The sequence below is a fragment of the Leuresthes tenuis genome, unplaced genomic scaffold (genome assembly GCF_036924035.1).
Source record: "Leuresthes tenuis unplaced genomic scaffold, fLeuTen1.0.hap1 SCAF_19, whole genome shotgun sequence".
NCBI lineage: Eukaryota > Metazoa > Chordata > Actinopteri > Atheriniformes > Atherinopsidae > Leuresthes > Leuresthes tenuis.
The window spans coordinates 19963136-19985855 of record NW_027325373.1 but is presented as its reverse complement, the minus strand read 5'-3'; the positions used below and the strand labels follow the sequence as shown (position 1 = coordinate 19985855).

Genomic DNA, 22720 nt, shown 5'->3' with positions numbered 1-22720 from the left:
TGAAAGTCTTATGTTTGAGACTCTAATCCCTTGTGCTGCAGCCTCTTGTATGGAGGCTTAAGACTGTTTTGATCTCTGTTGAGTAACTAACTGCTCCGTCTGCAGGTCCGCTCTAAATGCTGTTTCAGTCAGCTGTGAGATTAGCTTGCTCACTCAGTGTACTGCCTGACTGTGCTGGGACCGGAACAGACCTCTGAGATACTGCCGAGAAGGACCATGAATGATAACACTCAGGTTCGTCAGAGTCTTATTATTCACTGCATTTCAGTTTAGAACAACTCTCACACAGGGGTGTGTTATTATTTATCTATTTATTTTAAATTAATTTAGGTCAGAGGAAGTTTTGAAAAAGATCATTCTCATTTCCATGAGATAAATTAATTTATTAATTCAATGTCTTTAGTGATTGATGCATTATTTTGTCTGCTGTTTGTCTGAAGTAAAACTGTTGTAATTGATCACAAATTATCTGTCATCGTCATCACTTTCAGTTTATTGGTGTTTCCTTGAGGCTACAACAAAAGACAACAGAAAAAGCTTTTCTAAACCGCTTGAGGGAACTATAGCTTAATTTATCAATTGAGATCTGTTCACAATAAATTCACACATGCCAGCAAGGCTTAGGCTGGAAAACATGACTTAATTATGCAACATTGTTCTGATCCCTAAAGCTGTACCTCACCTAAAATGCATGACTTGTTAATGCACAGTAAACCTAAGAGGGTCTGAGACTGAGTACACTTTGAAATAGGTATCTAGAATTGATTATAATAACAGTGTTGAGATCTGTTCACACTGAAAGATTTCACCAAACACTTTCTGTCGTGGCTGAAAGATTTGACTGAGTTAAAAACTCAATTTGAATATTGGTATACCTAATTTAAAACTCTCGAAAATGTATATGTGCTTCGATCAGTTTACAGGCTTTAAACAACTGATTGACAGCAGGCTATTAAAAGATGCTTGATAGTGTCCATACAACTGAATGAAAAACAGAACAGCACAAAATTCTGAGGGGGTTAAAAACAAGTTTCATCAGGTAATTCCAGCACTATATGAGGATGATGTGATAGAAATCTCCTGTCACAGAGACAAAAGTAACATTGTCTTTTGTGTGCTTGTGATTTCCAACACACTGACATTTCTTTGGGATCTAACTGACCTGGAATCAGTTTCCTCCTGGGGATCTGACACCGGGACATTTTACAAGGATTAAAGTCATGTACTAAAGTAACACTGTTGCCCCATGGGTGCTGGGCTGTGATGTAACATGTTTGTAAGTTTTCAGCTACTTCTTAGCAGAAAATCAAATAACAGAACAAAATGTCTAAACCCCCCCCCCCCCTTCACATATTTGTTTGTAATTGCTAGTTGTTGGTGATATCGTAAGTAAGAATGAATTCATGCTTTTATTGTTCTTTCATTTACTCTTGAATGAAAGTTTATTCCTAATGTATGTGTGCAGGTATTTTTAGGTTTGGTTCAAGTTACTTTTTTCCCGCACATATCTCTAACAGGATGACAAGGTGCTGCAGCAGATTGAGAGGGAGGTGCGAATGCGGGAAGGGGCCAGTAAGCTTCTGGCTGCTTGTTCCCAGAGAGATCAGGCCCTGGAAGCCTCCAAGAGTCTGCTAACCTGCAATGCCCGTATTCTGGCTCTGCTCAGCCAGCTGCAGAGGACGAGGAAAGCCCAAATCTTAGAGCGAGTGGGATGCAGGTGAGATAATGGGCAGGTAGATCAGTGTTGATCAGTGACTAGATGCAGAGCGGGAATTTAACGGTCTGTTTTGCGGTCTTACTTTATAGCAATGGCAAGTTCTGCATTTCAAGGCATTGTCATGTCTCCCACTAACCACAAGATGTCAGATATGCCTTCATTTTTTTTATCCAAGCAGTGTCCATACAGATGTGTTGGCTTTATTTACATTGCGCACATCTATGTAACAGCATATTGATTTTATAAGTTTGTATTCAGATAAACATGAGGTTTGTGTTGATTGATGAACACTTCTGCTGCTTTTAAGTCAAATGCATTATTGTGTTTGAGGTCAAAATTTGTGCTATTGCTCTAGTTTGCTCTATTGTTGCCGTTATTGTGTCCATCTCTCTTATGTATTGCACTTGGTTGATGAATAATACATTTCAATGCAGACCATCTGAAAATCTAGTGCCATGTACTGGAAAATTAGCACTATCAGGTGAGTACATCAAAATATTTCCCCCCCAAATTTATAGAGTTGGGAGAGGAACTAGCCCTTACATGTCTAGCTTTGTTGTTTGTACTTTGTAGATCTCCGAATCCCCCTCATGTGGAAAGACTCTGAGTACTTCAAGAACAAAGGAGGTAAGCCAGAATGGACCAAAGAAACTGACTCTGCTGATGTAAATACCAGTTAAACTTATGTGAACAAAAGAAAAACATCAGTTGCATTTTATAAAAAACATATGCACTAAAGACCTGACTATGTTTTCTGAATATAATCACAAAGAAAAAAAACTCTAGTTCAAGCTGGAAGTCATCCTTGTACTCTGTCTACTTTCAGAGCTGCATCGCTGTGCTGTGTTCTGCCTGCTTCAGTGCGGCACAGAGATCCATGACACGGATCTAGTCATGGTGGACAGGACTTTAACTGATATCTGTTTTGAAGACACAATAATATTGTAAGTTAATGTATCACTAGAATTTAAATCCTATTCATTCCTATATTTTTTTTTACATGAAACACTTCTGTGTGCAGCAACAAAGTAGATCCAGAGTTCCAGCTTCGGGTCGAGCTGTACAGCAGTTGCGCAGCCCAGGATTTCTTCCCAGGTGTGCTAGCACCCAAAAGGATGAGCTTTTTGGGGGGCTCTCTGGGATGCTCCTCGGGCAAAAAGATCCGTGCAGCATTTGAGTCTGCAGCTGTTTGGGGATCTGTCTCTGGTGGAGCTGCTATAAGAAATGGACGTGTGTCACTGCCTTTATCACTAGACCAGTCTGCCCTGTAAGCATGAAAATTCCTTCTGATGCACATATTTTGTGGTCTGCTTTTAAACCACTGATTGTCCATGATGCTCTCTGTCAAAGGGGGCCAAAGTATAACCTTTTGGCTCACATGACGCTGAGTATCGAACATGTACAGGAAGGTTTCAAGACACATGATTTGAAACTTTCAGCAACAGGTGATTATCATGCTCTGTTTTCTTCCCTGATCTGTCTTGTTGCCATGCATGCTTTCGTTAACTTTTGTCTAATCTCTTTTTTCTTGTCTCTCCTACCCTCTTCTTCCTCTAAAAACTATCAACAAATCTTTTTTTTGTTGTTTTCCAGAGGACAGCCCTTTCTGGCTGCCTCTGTTTGGAAACATGTGCTGTCGCTTGGTTGCTCAGCCTCTCTGCATGATTCAGCCCGTGATATGTGGCCAACTCAAGGTCAAGGTGACAAGATTTTTATATAATTTACTACTTCGTGACAGCTTTTAAATGATATATTATTACAATTCACAATATCCCTTTACTCTCTGCCCTTATTCAGCTTGAAGAGGACTTAGATTATTGGGAAAATTTCTATGGTGTCCTCAGGAGGCAAACTCTTCTTTGTTATCACAGTCAAGAAGATCTGGAGTCTGAGGACAAGCTACTGCTTGTGATCCCCATCAGAAAGGTTAGTTCAAAACAAGCACATTCATTAATGCAGTGAATAAATGGATGGATTCACGTTTTGTCCATGTTAATTGAAATTGCACGCTAAAGCCACCAGAGTTCACTGCTGTATTAAAAAATGGAGAAGAAACCTGTTGTCCTATTCCTATTACAATTGGAATATTTTGTGCAGTTTGAACCAAGATCTCGTTAGTAACTTATAGAGAATAAATAGATAACCAAGTATACAAATAAAATACTGGTTAAACTGTGATTTCATATTACACAAATGAATACCTTGCATTATAAAAGCTTTATACAACTAAAGCTGTGAAAACTAATGAAGTTTAACTTACCAAAGTACTGCACCTTTATGTGGGTGTTATAGCTCTGTTTTGCAAAATTCGCGTGGAGCATCTTGTAGGTCTCAGCCCACTACATTCATCTGATAGGTATTGCTGATAGTCATAGTAGGATTTTATGTGTCTTAGTGGATAAAATGACTAGAACTTTATTATTATAGACATGCAGGTAAATCTGGATTGTTTTTTCATCACCTAGAAATAGGCCATTAAAAACAGGTATGTATTTGAAAGTGCAGGACCTCATATGCCTCTGCCCTGTTGCACTACAGAAGCCCATAAGGAACAAACGATACACTGGTACTACAGTTGGCGCTGCAGCTTCTCTTACACCCTTGCAGAAAAAGGATGTGGTGATTGGTTTTAATCTTTCAAAGATGTATAGATGCAGCCTGAACACCCCTTACGTTACATCCACTTTAACAAAGAAATACCACTGTGGTCACTAAATCTGTAAAAACTGTGAGAAGAAAGGAATTGGTTAGTCAGTTCTTGGCTATTTTAGAAACATGGCTGTGCATGACAGCATGATATGATCAATGGCAACTGCAGAGGTCATTTTAAGATAACAAAAACAAGATGAAGACATTATTATGAATATTACGTTACATTTCCACTAGTAGATATCCTTATAGTTCACACACTGAATCTGAATATCGCGATTCAGAATTTTGGGTTTTTGACTGTAGCTGTTTGGCCAATATTCTCCAATTCATACTAATACATACACATATGTTTCTTCCTAATCACAGAGAACATCAAGGCTCTCCTGTTGAGTTATTAATATATTACAGTATTACGCCTACTGTCATCATGATTTCCCATTAGCAGAATGTAGGCATTGATACATGTGCATTTACTGGCCATCACAAGAAAACTACCAAAAAATGACTTGCAAATCATGTTATATTGATTTTTATGCAAAATGTCAAACTAAACTATAAATTAGAGAATATGTTGGAGATTTTTTGAAAGACATTGGACTTTTACAAATATTCAGCATGCCAAGTTTGTCTTTTAAAGCTTTTTTTGGTTAATACTATATTCATTTCTCATCACTTACTTAAATGTGACCTAAATGTGAATGTATGATTATAGAATTACAGACTTATTGCTCAAGAACCCCTATTTTTTTTCATAAAAAAATAAACAATATCAAAATAAATACGTAAAATTCTAAAATAACTCTTATACTGTTGGGTAAGTGAATGCTCATCCAGTAATGGAAATCTGTTCATCTGCCACACATCTGTCACAAAAAGGCCTTGTCCAATGTTTCTGTTGTCTGTGCGTTAGAACTGGTTTCCCTTAAAACTTCTGACAATATATGTTAAGATTTACTAAACAAACAAAGAAACTATAAAAAACACAGATTTGTGACTCAAAATCTGGTAAATATTATTCAACAAACATATTTTTAAATGTAATTTCAAGTATTTTGTTTCTATGTTGATTGTTTCCAAGCAGCGTTATCTTTTAAAATCAGTTTTCAGCTCGTTCCATTTGGAAGGGGTTATGTACTCCAAACCAGTTCTTCCAGCTTCAGATTGCAGCTCATTTAACCCACTTTAACTGACAGATATTTTTGTTCAGGAGATACATTCACAGACACATTCACAGTAAACAATGCAGGGATGATGGAGGAATGTACTGTCCATGATAAAGTATCGCAGCAAATTTTAGTGACAGTTAAGTAAGCAAAAATGTACGGTGCAATGCACTTCTCATCAATAATTTAAAAGCATAGGTTCTTTATCTGCCAAAGTCCAATTTAGACCACTGGTGTCCTTGTCAAGTCTTCAAAGTACATCTTCAATTATGACTTTGTTGATCTGAACCCCTTAGAGTCCACTCAATGAAATTGCCTAATAATATGTAACGTATCTAGTTGATATACACAGAATTTTGTCAATACATGTACACTATTAATATTTCACTAAGTCAACTGTAATATCAAAGCCATGTATAATGTTCTAGACGTGTCCATGGAAACACTAGCAAGAAATCCCACCTTAGTAGCAGAATAAATATTCTACATGTTTTGCCAGGATACCCACATCCGTGTGTCTGAGAGAGATCCTGTCCATGGCCATAATATATGCATTGGCATACAGCTTCAAGGGGAGGATGTAACTTATATTGTCTCCACGCACAGTCCTGAAGAGACACAACGCTGGAACAAGGCCCTCCAGCAACATGTCTATAACCTGAGTAAGGCTGCGTCAGGTTGGATCAACACTCTTGTTGTTTGTAAAAATGCCTCTGGTCTGGTTTCTATTCAGCTTCAAATATATATCAGCAGGGGGAGGGCAAGTTTCAAGCTACCAATCGAGACATTAGAAAGAAGTTTTGTTTGAGAATGTTTTGTTTTGTTTGCAAATGTTAGGTTATTATCAAAACCTTTTAAGCCTTTTAGAATATAGCAGTAGTGTTATCTTATCAGAGTCTTATTTAATATGTTTATTACATGATTCTAAAACCTTTTCAGGTACCAAAGCACAGATGAGTTTACCTGTGACCATATAGTAGCATAATAGTTGAAGTGTGAGACAATGCATATAGATTATAGCTGCATCAAATGTCAGGCGGTCTACGATCAGGTGAAATCTCTTTATTATTATTAGGAGATAAGGAATTCTTGAGAAACAAGTGTTCAAACAGGTTGTTTCATTACTGTGAATACGTGAATGTGATAATCTGCCACTCCTTGGTGTGAAGAAGGTGTGTTTTTTTAACTAAATGTCTCTACACCTTCAATTATAGTTAAGATAGAAATTCTGCAGTCTGCAAACTATCTTATATAGTGAGTACCTTCCACATTATAATTACTTTGTGAATCAGAGGGAAGCTGGAAGAATCCAAAAACATAGAAAAATCTGTTTGGGCCTTTGCACAGACTCTCACCTTAGGGAAAGTACAAAATGCTCATTTGTGATACAACTGGTATAACGTCTTCTATGACTTTTACAATACAGTATTTAGATGCTTGCAATAGCTTACAAACTATTGAACAGCATAATTGCTGTTATTAATTCCTGACTGCATCTTTGTCACCCATGTTCAAATTAACTAGTAAATCTATTTGTTTCAGGCCAGTGGAAACAGAGCTGTGACGATATCATGAAGATTGAAGCACCAAGCTCCAGGAAAGCCAACACGCTGAAGCAGGGGTCTCTGTACCATGAAATAGGTAGCATTGCTCAAGCAAACTGACACAGGCACTGCGTGATAAGTGCAAAACAATGATGCACAGTCAGTCAACTGAAACCTTAAAGTACCTTTAAGCTTTACTTCAAATCACTGAATATAGTTATGTAACAATGCTTTTATATATTTATTTTCACAGATTCAATGTCTCTGTGGTTTTGGTTCTGTTCTTCTACATAGACAAAATCAGAACTTCTTGTGTGTCTGGTATATTTAATTTATAAAGGTTGTCAAGACTTTTCAAATCAGTCTGCCTTTAAAGTGCCTATATTGTGCTTATTTAGAGGTTCAACATTATATTTTTGATGCTTACATGCTAAGAGGAAAAGAAAGAAAAACATTGTTTTTCTAATATTGCATGTTGTTGCTTCACCTCTCGTCACCTTCTGTCTGAAATATTTCATTTAGTTACTGTCTCTTTAAGACTCTCCTCCCAAAAGGCCCAATCTGCTCTCATTGTTTAGTTGCTAAAGATGCAATACGAGGAGGTGAGGACATGTAATGTAGTGAGGGAGAGGGAGGTGGGAGATGACAGGTATTGAACAAAATGAGACACGCTTGCTTCAGAACCAGCATTTTAATTCCCTGTAAATTAAAAATGACCTGTGGCACAGCTGCATCATCTAACCATTGTTTTGTTGCAGCCGACCACTATATTTATTTATTCTATCAGATGGCCATTAACTATGTATATTCAATTTAATTTACAATGTGGGACGTCAGTCCGACCTTTCATACACCCCAGATGCCGAAAAGACCATAAAGAATACACCTGTGTTTCTCACAGCGTTTCCAGCAAGCCTCCTCCCTCTTTGCTCCTCTCTTCTCTACGTGCAAATTAAGAACTTGAGATATCTTTCAGTTTGTTTTGACGGGTTTTTTTTCTAGGTCACTTGCAGGAGGATGGAGGAAAGAGAAGACGAGGGGGTACAAAATAGAACAATTAATTATGCCTATTGTTTGGGAAAATTATACAAATTGGTTTTCTGGTGATGATGACAAGTAAAGAGGAAAAGCACAGACTACAAACATGGCCTTTCAGGTGGTTCAGGAGCAGTGTCCTCTGTGAAAGTGTAGCTCCTTCTGGTGTGATGATCTTTGGGCTTCATAACATTGCAGACCTTTGACATGATGAAAGAAAAGAATAAAAACACACACAAAACCCATAACTTGTCCTCTTTAAAAAGATAAAATAAAAAAAAAACAAAGAAAAAAACAAAAAACAACGTATTTTTTTTTAGCAGTTGGAGTCCACGTGACATTTTTTAATGTGATACAATCACCCTGTCAGCTGACAGTTTGTGACATATGCAACAAATTTTGTGTACTTCTGGTATCAACTTATTTCTTTTTGCCACTAACTCCAGACAGATATTGCTGATTCCTTAGTTGTTACACTATATAATCCAGCTTTTTGACAGCTTTTTACCAACCGTGCTTTTTGTAGTTGAATGGGGAGAGTAGAGAAGCTATTTGGAAGATGAAAAGTTCACTGATGCAAGATGAGAGAATGAATCAAAACATCAGAGTTGCAAAATTATAATGTGAAATGTAGCAAAAAACCTCAATACTGATGAGGGTATGGGTTTTGTCACTATGAGCAAGCCATGTGGTCCGTTTTTGATGAACATATCATTAATATAGCTGCTTCAATGCAGGCCTAATCATCACTGACTACACAAATCAAATGAGGGTAAAGAGTCTGCTTATTGATTTGAATATTGTGTGTAAATGAAATACTTTTACTGAAAGCTCCATACAGAAGAAAAAAATGCAAAGCTGTGAATCATGTTCAAATGGAATGCTATTGTAAACTAATTTAAAGCACCAAACATCCATATGTATGTATGCATCAAAATGTCATTTACTCATAAGGCACGTCTCTCTATCCATACCAGGAATTCTGACAATATCATTCTCAAAGGTCATGTATTTGTCTGCAGTACATTGCTGTGACGAGAAGCCTGAAAGCAGACAAACAAGTTTTAGTAAATAGCAGGCTCTAAAAGATAGAGAGCATTAGCCAACAATTACCCGGGACAACAGGCCAAATACTGTCAACGTGAAAAGGTGCACTATCGTCATTACCTGCAGAAAAAAATATCAGTCATGCTGATCAAAACATATGCAGCTCTAATTCACAGCATGAAAAACAGTTCACACATAAAGTGTGGGTGTGTTGTTTGTATAGCCAAATATTTCTTTGAACAAACATTCCAATCATTAAAAGAGACTGGCAAAGAAAAGAGCAAAAATAATCTTGTAAAGGGAAAAGAATACCTCTCTGACTTCCTCATGATCATTTATCTAAGATGTTTCCAGACACAAAGTTATGTAAAAGTTAAGTATGAAATATTTGATCTAGAGTTTGATAATGTAGCTCAACAGTAAATATTTTGTCCATCCTCTTTGTTTCCAGTAACACCTTCCTGTCCAAGAAGGGGTCTTGTGGTTCCAGATTTATCACTTGAGATTCGCACTTTGCTCTCCTCTTACTACAAGGAAAGGTAGGCTTTCTGCCACACAGACGATTCTTCCAATTATTTGCCATGGTTTGCCTTTCTAAATACTTTCACATTAAAAACCAACTCATCTCCCTGTGTGTAATGTGATATTCATAATCCTTCTTGTGACAGTTCTACACGGCTCGCACTGAAAGCCACAAAATACTGGACTTACAGTCAGTAGAACAATAGTAACTTTGGAAATTCAGATCCACCTGCACTGTCAAACAGTGTTGACTGAGAGAGCAAATTCCTGCTCACATACTTTCCATCACCCCGTATATTTTGCAAGGATTTTATTTTATTTTATTTCATTTTGTTGTTTTGTATACATCGGAAAAAAAATATGTCAACAAAAAACAGACTAACTCTTATCTTACATTTTTAAGATCTTGTAAATATCAAGTGATATGTCAGCGAGTGCACCACTGCACAATATCTCTGTAATGTCAAGTGTCTCAAAATTATCTCTACATCATTTCTCCAGTTGACGATTCAAAGAAAACTGAGAACACCACTGACTCGGTTAACCCACTTGCACGAACATGATTATGAAATGACTTGTGAACACCAGAAAGTTCTTATTTGAACCTCTGGGCACTATTTATCTGTGCGTCTTGATCATGACTTGAGACAGACAGTCTTCTTGAGCAACTAAAAAAAATCATCACACGGCTGCAGCTGGTATAGAATGAGCCATGTTACCCCTGCTCACACCAGAAGTGGCCTACCAACTAAAATGATGCTGAAGATTTGGTTCTGAAAAGCAGTCACACGTCCGTCAGACTTGGCACACTGTGGAAACTTGCATTTTTGTGACAGCACAGGCAGGTCGAAGGATACTAAATCAGTCTAGGCACGGCATCTAAGACTGAAAAGAAATTGCTGATTAAACTTGAGCTGATGTTTTGTCAGATGGCACCAAGATAAATATGGGTCCAACAAGTCTGGTGTGAACATGGCCATGACTACCCCCAGTACCCCCAGTCCTTGCAATGAAGCACAGAGGTGTGAGAGGGATTATGTTGGGCTGCATGATGGCAAAAAGCGTTGGAGAGATTACATTTATAGATGGCGCCATGAATGCTTGTAAATATACAAAAGTACTGGCTGAAAGTATGCCTCCCAGTCTTCAGAGGCTTAGCTTTAGAATAGGATAACAATCATTGTCAAGGACATTGCAAGACTGAGTCCAATAGACTATCTTTGGGGTATTTTAAAGTGAGAAATAAAGCAACACAAACCCGTCTATCAGAGAGCTTCATTTTTGGGGGCTGCATTTTTTACAATAGTAAGTCTTGACTGTTAGTTTTAAGTTGAAAACATGGGAAAATGGTACTTTTCAACTAAGAGGCAATGTAGCTACTGCAATACAATAAATGTTTAATAACTTTGTGTGCTCGATTTGTCAACCGCTCAGTGAAATCATGTCAGTATTTCAAAAAGGGCACTAATTACAGCGAGGCATTTATTGTAGAGCTTTGAAATGATGCACGACTTAGTAATAGGTTGCTTAGTTAGGTCATTACTCGTTTGATCTGTTTATTCACTACCATAGTGAGCAAGAATAGACAGTGACCTAGGTCACAATCTTTAGGTCAGCAGGTCAGGACATGACTTAACAGATGACATCACAGCTAAGCAAGACAAATACCTCTCGGACTGAAACATAAATGGCCCTCTTATACAATGTGGGCTATGTCATCAAACACCAATTTATAATTGAACTTGTTACACTGGCAGGCAAACAAAAGTTACAAGTTTAAGTCTGCACTTGTTTGTCAAAGCCACAGATCATGTTCAGGAGCGGCTTGTGTACAGAGAAAGGCCACATACTGGTCAAAGATGTCACTGAGAACAGGTTGCACAGCAGTTTGATAGTTGATAAATGTCAAGTAACAACTTGAAACAATGACAAAGGCCAACTGTTACAACACTGGCTTTGTTTGACCATAAATAGTTAAACCATAAATTTCCTCTCCCAGGAATTCTTGTAGCAAGACAGTATACTCGGTTGTGTTTATAACCATACAGAACGTGCCAGCGAGTTAGACAGTGGATCCATTTACACCTAGCTGTGATTTTCCATGTTTATATGGAAAGTCAGATAAGTCACTGCCGATCTTCTGCCATTGATTTGCATAAAAGGTGTGACACGATCTCACTTTTGAATTGATTTACAACACGTGATAAGCTTATTCATGGGGCTTGAAATGTCTTTTTCGTAATAAGGTAGGATGTGAGTGCACATTGAAATTGGGTTGGCTGGAAAGAAGTTTAAAAGTCTCAACCCATCTAATCCCTAATCATGCCGCAATGCTGTTTCATCAATGAATAATAAAGGTTGAATACTGATATAGAGTCTGTAAACTGCTGTGTTGTAAACAAAATGGGGCGGAAAAAAAGTATATTTCCTGGAGGTGAGTGTCACTTACGAATACACTGGCATGTGATCACATCCTTGCAATGAGGATTTATAATAATGTTTTGAATGTCTTCTTGTAATCAAAGGAACTATATCCTCATACCAACTGATGCCAAGATAGAGACTGTGTGGTTTTTAGAGATACCTGCTTGGATAGTTTCAGCTGTCAGCTGGTGGATGTGATGTCTCTCCTTGAAGACTGGATTGTTCATAAAAGTGTGTAGATGTGTACAAGAAATGATTTCATGTCAATTCACCTGATTAAAAAACTAAAATAAACAGTAACTGAAAGAATGAGGCCTAGTTTATGCTGTTTCAGTACACTGCTATTTCGTTTTAAACCTTGCACTACAGGTTCCTGTTTTTTTTTTCCAGTTATGAATGATCCTGCCACAGTACCACCGAAGAAAGGAGACACTGTTCTAGTTCTGCCTATTCATGGTTACTATACCTGGTCGAAACAGACAAGTCCATGATGAATGCTGTTCTTTTGAAATCTTCAAGAACACCAGTTACTGTACTTTTCTTACTGTTTTGTTTGTTATCTTTGATGTATCCGAACATTATAATAAACCAGGGTTATTTGAAATAAAATTGTAAGCTTGCAATAAGATAAGTTTGACTTAATTATCGCCTTTAAAATGCAGAAAATGTCATTGTATCATTGTTAAGCAATATCTTGTATTTCATGTATGTCGAAAGAAACGTCACTTACTGCAACACAGAAACTGAAATTAAGTGAAACCTAAATTTAACTGTTCAGTATATCCTGATGGTCTTAACTGAAGGGTGCGATACACACACTTTCAGTTATTTACTTAACATTATATACTTTCAAACCCTTATATTGAAACCACAGACTTAGTCTGACTTATCTGCTGCTGATTCATGTGGCAACTGTTTTTTTACCTATTTTTGACAGCACCACTACCTGTGCAGCCTGATTTCTTAAAATAGTGTATGAATAATAATGATAACTATAATTTTGCATTTTTTTGTGTCATTGCATACCATTTACTGTCAGAAGATGACACCCTGCAGTCTGGTATCAGGAAATACATGTTGCCTATTATTACTGTGTCCTGTAGTTGATGTTTTCATGTAATTTCATTGCATGCTAAATTAATTTCATTAATTGCATTGCAATGTAAAGTGTATGATGTACGCTTACCCTAACCCTAATTATTTGGCGAGGCATTTTAATTGTATAAAATGGCATGGGAAGAAGCTTGAAATGCTTATAAATGGTACACAAAGTATACCCAAAGCAATGTGTTGTTTATTTGCATGGTCATGAAATCACATTGCCATGTGACAACCACTGGATAAATATATACTAGCCACCCTATGGCTGCACCTGTTAATAAGTACGCCACTGTATGTTGTGTGGAACCTAATTTCTCAAACACCTTCTTATGCCATCTTGCAGAGCAAGATGTAGATTATAAAAACTCAAAGACTAACTGCTTTTGTGCTGTAAATCATGTCTTAATGTGTAAAATCCAGGTTGAATTATGTCTATTAGAAATATTCTGCTTATCGGTAGTATGGTGGGGTTATTGATGACAAAAGAAAGAAAATTCAGTTAAGAATAACATGCTGCTGTATGTAGTGGTTTTAACACTAAGGTTTCGGGAAGCTGAAGATATCTGGAAACCTTTAAAATGCACTTAACGTTTCACTTTGTCATTGAACTTTTAGCAAGTTCACATTGTGCCTCTCAATGTCAAAATACCGCACATGCTGTATGCTCAAACATTTAACAGCATGAATGCTTGTACCTCACAAGACTCTTTCTTTAAAGCGAAATATGTGTAACATTCAGTATCCCGAGGATATAAGGCCTGAGGCCTTCCTGGGACTGATTCTCTGATAATTTGGGTCTGCAAATAACACCAAAAATTTGAAGAAATGACTCTAGTGATTGTAAAATGCCTGTGTATATTTGTAGTATACATTGTATAGTATAGCGCCAATATCAATTTATTTCACCTTAACAATGCATTGAGGGAAAATAAAGAGCAAAACAAACCCAGGAAACAGTGCAGTCAGCCTGTAAGCCGATGGCTTATTCCTAATTGTTCCTTCTGTTACTGGTTTAAAACAACACTTATTTGATACATTGTAAGTGCAATGAACTGTAATTAGACTTGTGACGTTAGTAAGCTATCTGCACACAATAGTTTTTCTTTGAGATTTCAGAGATGGGAGTGTCAGTTCTATTTTTATGCTGTCACATCAGGATACTTCACGCTTAAAAGCATTGCATCTGAAAATAATAATTGCATTTATAATAGTCACATAACGGACTGCATGCATAATGTTCAAACAGACAATAAAAGCAAAGCTTTCTGAAGCAAGCACATGTTTTATTTTCTTCATTTTTCTTCATTTATTTATGTAAAAGAAAATCTGGTGCATTCTAGAATATTGCAACGCCACATGGGGTAAATATACAATCTGAATTAGAAAAATAAAAAAATGTTCCTTGCTTCTTGTTTTTTTGTTTTTTTAAAGAGCAAGAACAAGCATTTGATTTGCCACATGAAATGAATGCACATAGAAATATACTGACGTTGCCTCGTTATCAGTGGCAGTGTTTGATCTTTGGGTGGTGCATGCTTATACTCGTCTTAAGTGGCTGCAGCTGAGAAGGTGTGGATATAAGTGATGTCTGGTGTAACTTGCTACTGCTCACCGTGCTCTTGCAATTTTTCATGATATTTGTTTCTAATCATATAGTTTTGAATGATAGAGTTGTGTTAGTTTTCTCAGTGAAATCTTGCAGAAAGAAAAAAATTTCCCCCCACATGACAACACTTGTGCCCCCCCCACCCCCTTTATCTTTCAAACATGCAACAAAACTTTGTAGAAGGAAAGGTTGATAAACTTTAAACAAAAGGGATTTTGTAAAATGATCACATGATTACTTAATTAACAAATAAGTCATGAAACTTTCACTTATTGTAGTGAATTTATTTAGATATATACATTTATAAAAGTGATATTTTTGTAGAGAAAAAAAGGTCAGTGATACAAATTTTCTTTAAATCGGGCTCTGCTACATTGTGCGAGTGATTTCTTTTTCACTGAATTACATTCATTTTGTTAACTGCACACAAATTAAATAACAAATAAAATGAAAAAGGTTAAGATTACAAAGGAGTCATGTTAAAGAAAAGTGAGAGAAAACAGATTTATTTGTTTTGTACTTTGAGAATAAAAAAATACTCCTCAGATTTAAGATTATTTGGACACTGCGTTGATATAGTAAAAAAAAAAACAATTTCCTTGATGATAGAAATATTTCGAAAGAATATTTCTTCTCAATTGAAGACATGTGGTGATTTCATTAAAAAAGTTTGGCCTTAATATTGATCATTATGAGTCAAACACTAATACTGAAAAATCTACTTTATTCTCTGATGACAAAATTCTCTCACTGTTTTCCTTTTCCAAATGCTGCCTTAATTCTCCATCACGAAAAATACAAAACTCATTTAGGATACATGATATTGAAGAGCATATGTAGCAACTTTTATGTGGTGTTGGTGTTATAGGGCCATTATCTGTTCTTCATGATGAGCTTGAGATGATTTTCTTCAGCTTCATAACCTCCTCAGTGGTGAGGTGCAACACAGATCCAGAGCTGAAATTCTCCATGGGCACAGCCGAGGGCTCCTTCTCTGCTCTCTGCCCTGCCTGGACTGTGTCTGCTCGATAGAATTTGGTGGTAAAGTCTTGTGGAGCTTTGAGGGGACTATTATTTCCTGGGTGCGAGGTAGCCAGGCTCTTGTTTCCACAGATGTCCCAGAAATCTGTGGATTTTAAGTTGTGCGACTTATCCATATCCTGCTGATCAAATGGCCAGGTGTCCCAGCTGGCTACATTTTTCGGAATTCCACCTGAAGACAAAGGCTTGTAGGCTGTCAAATGGTTTTGGCTGGAGCTGTACTGGGGACTCGCTGTCAGTGTATTTGGCATGGGGCTTAGTTTATTCCTCACCCTTAGATCATCAGCAGTGCTTTGGTCTTGGAGATTCATGTGAAATGTTGGGTCATTGGGGAGAATTTCCAGATCAGACCAGGTACTTTGCTCTGAGGACTCCTCATGTTCAGCAAGAGGAGGATCCCTAGCTTCATGCATCATGGCAGAGGACCCGCACAACTCGAGCCACTTACGGAACACAGACAGTGGTACCTCAATTTCCATCCTGCCGTTCTTTGGTTGAAAGAGACTTTGTGGTATATGACCACTCCCTCTTATCTCTGGACTCACCTCTCTGTCTTCTGCTGGTCTCCTTGTGAAGTCTGTTTTTGGAGAACTGGGTTTTTGTGTAATTTCAGAGGCATCTTTGTCTACCTCCAGTGTTGGAGTAGAGCCAAATATAGAACTTTGTGAAAGTGTCAAGGCTTCAACATCGATGCTATGTGCCTCCGTTGTTTGTGCATAATATGAAAAGTGTTTGTCTTGTTCACTGGATTCCCTATCTTGAGTCTCACATCCTTTATTTCTCATTACCCCTCCATGATGAGCGGTGTAGAGTGGGGAGGGTTTGTTCAAAAACTTTGGATTCTTGTTGGATGGTGGGGAGAATGATGAGATGGGGTTACTGTTAGACTCCTGGGTTGATGCTTTCACGCTCAGATTAAGAGGTTCAGTTAAGGATTTGTACCGCTCTGCCAGGTTGCGCAGTTGCTCCAGTGAATCCTTAGCAGTGTCATTTGAGTGTGGATGAGATGGATGGAAAGGCAGTTGGGCTTTGGATACATGGGGGCCATGTGGTATTAAAACTGGTGGCATGACATAGGGATGAGATGGCAGAAGTGAGTGGCTTGGGTGATAGTAGTGAGGGTAGTGTGGAGGCAGAGGGTAGAAACTCCGGTAATTATGAGATCTCTGTTGGAAACATAAGCAGCTCATCAGCTTAAAGAATAGTTTTATGTAATACAGTATTTTGTTTTCGTGGTAAAATTTGGATGATAAGATTGTTTACAGTGAGTTATGACCTCTCATCTAAATGATGTATTTTAAAAAAAAAGCATTTTCTTGAATATGTCAGACTGTTGCTTGAATTTGTTAATAAACTTTCTAGTAAATGAACATAGGTCAGCTAACTTAGACAATTTGACAACAAAGAAAGTACCAAATTATTCACTTAAATAAGCTACTCAGAGCAATGTTTTTCATATCAGTGTTCTGTATGATGTCTATGACTGTAATCAGTGGGAAAACAACAGAAACAACATTACCGTGTCTTTGTCATCTTGTTTAAGTTTGAATAACACCAACCTGATCCAGCTGGAGTGATAACAGTCTGCGTTTGGATGGTCTTTGGCCACCATAATCATCTCTGCTTTCGGGGTAGGGCTTTAGCTGATGCTGTGGTATGGCACTCTCTAAAATGCCTTTTAATTGGCATTCGTATGGCAGAAGCAGCCTACAAAAATAGCAAATGAAACAGACAAAATGTTTAAGAAAACACACCACCCACCAACAGCCTGATAAATGCACATGCATAATTGTACTCACTTCTCATAGTGTCTGCGGGTGCATGTGGCTGCACTTGTACTACGGGGGTTTCCTCCCAGCGTGTTGTAAACTTGTTTCCACAGCTGGTGAGAAGTCACCTGGAATAATGCAACATTGTTCACTGAATTTTTGTTTCTATGCAGGCAATTGGATAACTTGAACCATTAGCACACGACACTGCATGTTTCTTACAGCCAAAATAACTTTGCTTTGCACTTCCTTGTGAATAATCAAAAATAGCCATTATCAATATTAAAGATCCATTTAGCTTAACTTAAGTTTTTACAGGATAACGTAAACAGTATTTATTGGCTTTTCAGATATGGGAAGTGTTCTATGTATAATTAAGTATTTTGTGATAACTAATTTAGAATTACTTTTAAATGATATATATGAAAAACAATATTTTGCTGATATTACCTGATGGTAGCCACCAAAGTCATTGACTGTCTTGAACATCACAAATAAATCAACTGAGGAAAAAATGGAAAAGACATACAATCAATGACACTTCATCATCAAGATCAGTTTTTGAATTTCATTGTAAACAGTCTATATTCTTAATATTTTTCTTATTTTTCTATGCCCAGCTGTACTCACTTGAACACGAATATTTGGTTTACAATGACATAAACCTATGAGGTATTAACTACGTCTGTGAAACTGGAATTTGGAAATGTTCACATAAGAAAATGTGCCCAAATGACACGAATCAAATGATGATATCTTTAGTTAGCTGCAAATCTTCTTTTAAAGAAGAAGTAAATTATAGTTTTTGCAGAACTTATTTATGACCATACAAATTCAAAAGAATGTGTGCATGTTTCCTTAATTTATTCACTTATTGATAAGGCTGACATTGCAACATGTGTAATTTAGACCACTACGACTCAATATTTGCAACAGTAATATCATAATTGTGCTTTGCTAATGTTCTAAGATATATCTTTTTCAGCACAAAATAAGAGCTTTCAGTGTTTACTCACACCCAGACACTATGTATAAAAGTGTTTTAAGTAAAGAAATATGTATAAATACTTTGTTTGAAGCCCAGATTGGGGATCCTCTCTATCGGTGTATCTCTCTTCTTCATAAAAAGATAGAGATTTTTGAGGAACTGTTCTTCTGTCATTTCCTCCAACGGGTCTTTGTTTCTCTCCTCTTGGAATTCTGTGTGTGCCATTTTCACCTGTGCATGTAGAAACAAAGTCAACAAAGAAGATTCTTTTTAGCTGAATAGTATTTCAGCATTCTAAAATGCCAGTTCAGCTTTCTCTATCAGCACTTAAAGTTAAAGAACGCCTCTACACATGGACTTAGTTACAATGTGATGTCATGTTCACTGACTATTGTCAAATACATCCAGGTTTCTGACCATTTATCAAAGTCTGATAGCATCTGTTTTTATTTTGACATACCATTGATATGAGAGCCAAAAGTAACATTAATGCACTCTTTCATTCCTGGATTCCAACAATGATACTCAGTGTAGAGCAACAACACACAGAATATCTATTCTAGCCATTATCTACTTCAGTATAATGCTTTTCCAATAAAGCAAAGACCTCCCAGATTTTTCTTCACATCATAATTTCTGAAGAAGAGTAAGAGGACAGCTTTGCATATCACCAATAAAATGAGCAGTACACTCACTATCATAGTGAAAGACAAGTTTTGAGCGACTCAGTTCTGGATTTGAACAAATATATCTCTCACCTGTGTTCCCAATGAGAGAATATAGATGATTAAAATGTTCTCATTGCCCTAATGATCAGAGAACAAGTTATTCCAATGTACAGGCTCGTGATCCCTCCAATGAGTTAAAGTAAGACTTAAATCTCTGTGACTGCTTATTAACGACTTGTCACGTCAGTTACACACTGGTCCCGTGTGACTGTGTGACAATGTGGGAAACAAACAGAGGGAAAGTTTTTTTCAACAACTTCCTGCTGAGATTTCTATCGTCAGACCAGTTCAACTTGCTCTTGAACACGTGCCCAAAATGGTGTGCAGGAATACACTTTCCACATTGGCAGAAGGATGAGCAGAAATATTCCTGTAACCCTTGCTTTTGTGACAAATTAGTCCTCAAAGCACATCATCTATTGCTCCTTGTGCAACAAGTTCACTGATAAATTCAATTTGCAATGAAAACAGTGCAGCAGAGGGCAGTTGCTATTGCTATTGCAAATATTAATTTTCAAAGAAAATTCTCCAAATTCACATTTCTTTGTTAACATTCTGACCAGAAAACACACTTTTTCTAATTGCATCCAGATCACAGGATGTTGTAAAAAGGTGGTGGCACTGGCAGATCATTTCCATATTACTATTCAGTTGAAGAGACAGAAACTAGAGATGGGAAAATGGGATGGGAGGGTAACTTTGTGTTACTTTTTGTATGAAAGGTGCTTTATAGATAAATAAAATTAATTGATACAGTAGTGTCGACTTATGTTCAATATAAAGTTTTTTATTTGCCCAATTAGTAAGTGCTCAACAGTTGCCTTTTGTTAAGATTGATAAACTTATTATCCATTATACCAATCAAATATATTCTAAAATTAGATACAGCTCAGGCACTTTAAGAAATTTAGTATTATGTTGTTTATGTGCATTTATCCAACGCTTTTATCCAAAGCAACTTACACTCATATCAGAGGTAGGCAGGTAGCATTAGGGGATCTGGCCTAAGGACCCCTGCTGGTGATAGTACCTTTCATGCAGGGGGCAGGTCAGGATTCAAACGCCGGTCACCCAAATGAAGGGCAGCAATCTTACCACTACACTATCCAGTCGCACACTATCCAGTATGATACAGTGTGGAAACAGGATTAGGGGGTAGGTTGTTGGAGTTCGATTTGTTACCACAGCTGAACCAGTCTGGCCCCAACCAATTGCAAGAGTTATCGGTGGGCCTTTGTTTTTAAATCTGTTGCTTAGATTTGAGTTTATTTGACCAAATGATATAAACAAAGCTGAAATCTAAAAAGATTTCTGATAGTTTTCATTCATAATTCAATGTATTTTGTAATTTTTTTACATGATCAAATTACACCCCTTGATAAACATAGACATTTTTAAAAGTAGTATTTAAAAGTAAATTAAAAGCAGTCCTCTATTTAATATATATGATTGGGATTAGGAAAACAAAATCTCAGTTCAAACAATCATTGTTTCCAGCAAGCGTTTGTGTAAAATTCAGATTATGACTAACTATTTTCAAAGTTTTAACAAACACTTGATCACAGAGCCATTACCAAATAATGATCTGAATTGAAAAAATTGAAGCTGCAATAAACTGAAGCATCATTTTGTACATATATAATTTTTCTATATTTGTTGAATGTAACTTATTAAACTCAGTGACACTGACTGTCAATCTCAGTCATATTCTCAAAAGAGAGCAAGGAGTACTTATTCATTTTGACTGGATGGAAAATGTGAATATGAAGCGTGGCATTTAGGGGAAGTGCTTTAAGATTATTCGGATGACTACCTAAAAAAGATAATTACACTTACCGTTGAATGATGTTGATGCTTTGTCCTCCCAGAATTCATTCTTGGATGCTGATTCATGTCTTTTGCTATTATCAGATTATCATATCTGTCTGCGGTAAAACAGAGTAAGTTGTCTTTTGTGTTGAAATGTCAGGTCATTGGAATCCTGAATTGGGTGCAGCTCTGTCCTGTCAAAACACTGCTGATAACACTGTAGTAAATTGTAAGCGTATACTGAAACTTTTCACAGAATTTGGAAAAACAAAATGATGTGAATATTAAGCTAATCCTCCAAAGCTTCTATTTGGAATTCGATGTTATGCAATCATCCAGCAGGGGTAATGCTGTCTTGTGACGGATGGTCCTGTGTGGGGTGCTATCATACACATATCTGTTTCTGGTTGATTCTAGTGGGTGTGAAGTAAAAAAAAATAAAAATGAAAGCTCATCATTCAGTTGTGTCAGATTCAGAAATCTATAGCTGTCCATGTGAATCAACACAAATATGCAGCTACGAACACAGTTCTGGGATAAAATAAATGGAAGATGAACTTCTAATGTTTTAAAATCAAATTAAACTAATTTATAGGAAAAAAAGTACAGAGAAATATTTCAGTTATGGAAAACAAATCAAACTGAACAACACAAGCTGTTTTTATCACAATCGAAGCCTATTTAAGGAAGTCTTCTGGGTGAAAACAAGCTGTTAGCATTACGTTATGAACTGTATTTCCTCCATGGTATGAATTCCACATTGCTTTATGTAAATTCATTAGAACTTGTTTACTTTCGTGCCCATGATACACTAAGCTTCAGAAAGGGAATTTTGAATTCACATGCTTCTTTGTGCGATCCAAAACAGTTGTTGAATATTCTACTTATTCTGCAGCTGCTGTTGCAGAGATGCCACACCACTCCAATGAAACAGCTTAATGGTATTTGCATACATAAAAATGAACAGTAAAATTAAAAAGTTGAAAGGGTGACTGCAAGGCTACTTTGCAAAATGCAGTATTTGTATTGTAAACATCACAACATGTCACACCTTTCAGTGACAGGCACCAAGTAGGTTAAGCTACATCAATTGTGAAGATGTTTCCATGTCACAAAGAGCACAAGTGTGACAAATGGTGGCCTCACTAGAACTAGGACACCTAAATACTGTGTTTTTTACTAATGATATTGCAGCAAAAGATTGGCAAAGATACATAGTACTTGGAACAAAAAAAAAAAACACCAACAAGATAGAACAGCAAACAACTGAATAGACTACTTCTTTTGCAGGTCAGTAACATGATTAGTTGTAAAAGGAGTGTTAAAGAGTCTGTCAACAGTCCTCAAGAAGAAGGCAGGGAGGGAGGGATTTACCTCTTTGTGCAACTAAATTGTTCATCAGTTTAAGGCAAACCTATCTTGTTGTGCAATTAAAGGAATTTGTTGATTTCATTGATCTACAGTAAATAACATATTAGGAAGATTTAGATAAGGAGAAATATCTTCTTGTAGGAGGCGATATAGAATAAGGAATATGCTGGCATCCAAACAACATCGTTTTCAGGGAGGGGCTT

The 22720-nt window shown here is 36.9% G+C and overlaps 2 protein-coding genes across 2 annotated transcripts; one reads left to right on the top strand and one right to left on the bottom strand.

Annotated features, from left to right (window-relative positions):
* The first annotated feature begins 216 nt into the window (after positions 1-216).
* LOC140277174 (rhotekin-like) lies at positions 217-12620 on the top strand. Its single transcript, XM_072372099.1, has 13 exons — positions 217-234; positions 1518-1717; positions 2152-2198; positions 2291-2344; positions 2544-2661; positions 2739-2984; positions 3068-3162; positions 3311-3417; positions 3515-3643; positions 6032-6194; positions 7075-7173; positions 9610-9697; positions 12495-12620. Exons 1-13 carry the CDS (start codon positions 217-219, stop codon positions 12502-12504), a joined length of 1374 nt encoding a protein of 457 aa, XP_072228200.1. The 3' UTR covers positions 12505-12620.
* Positions 12621-17277: 4657 nt separating this feature from the next.
* Positions 17278-19545, bottom strand: LOC140276941 (AT-rich interactive domain-containing protein 5A-like). Its single transcript, XM_072371802.1, has 5 exons — positions 19368-19545; positions 18690-18840; positions 18072-18124; positions 17652-17749; positions 17278-17559 (listed from the first exon to the last, which is right to left on the bottom strand). Exons 2-5 carry the CDS (start codon positions 18832-18834, stop codon positions 17391-17393), a joined length of 465 nt encoding a protein of 154 aa, XP_072227903.1. The 5' UTR covers positions 18835-18840; positions 19368-19545; the 3' UTR covers positions 17278-17390.
* Positions 19546-22720: the final 3175 nt, after the last annotated feature.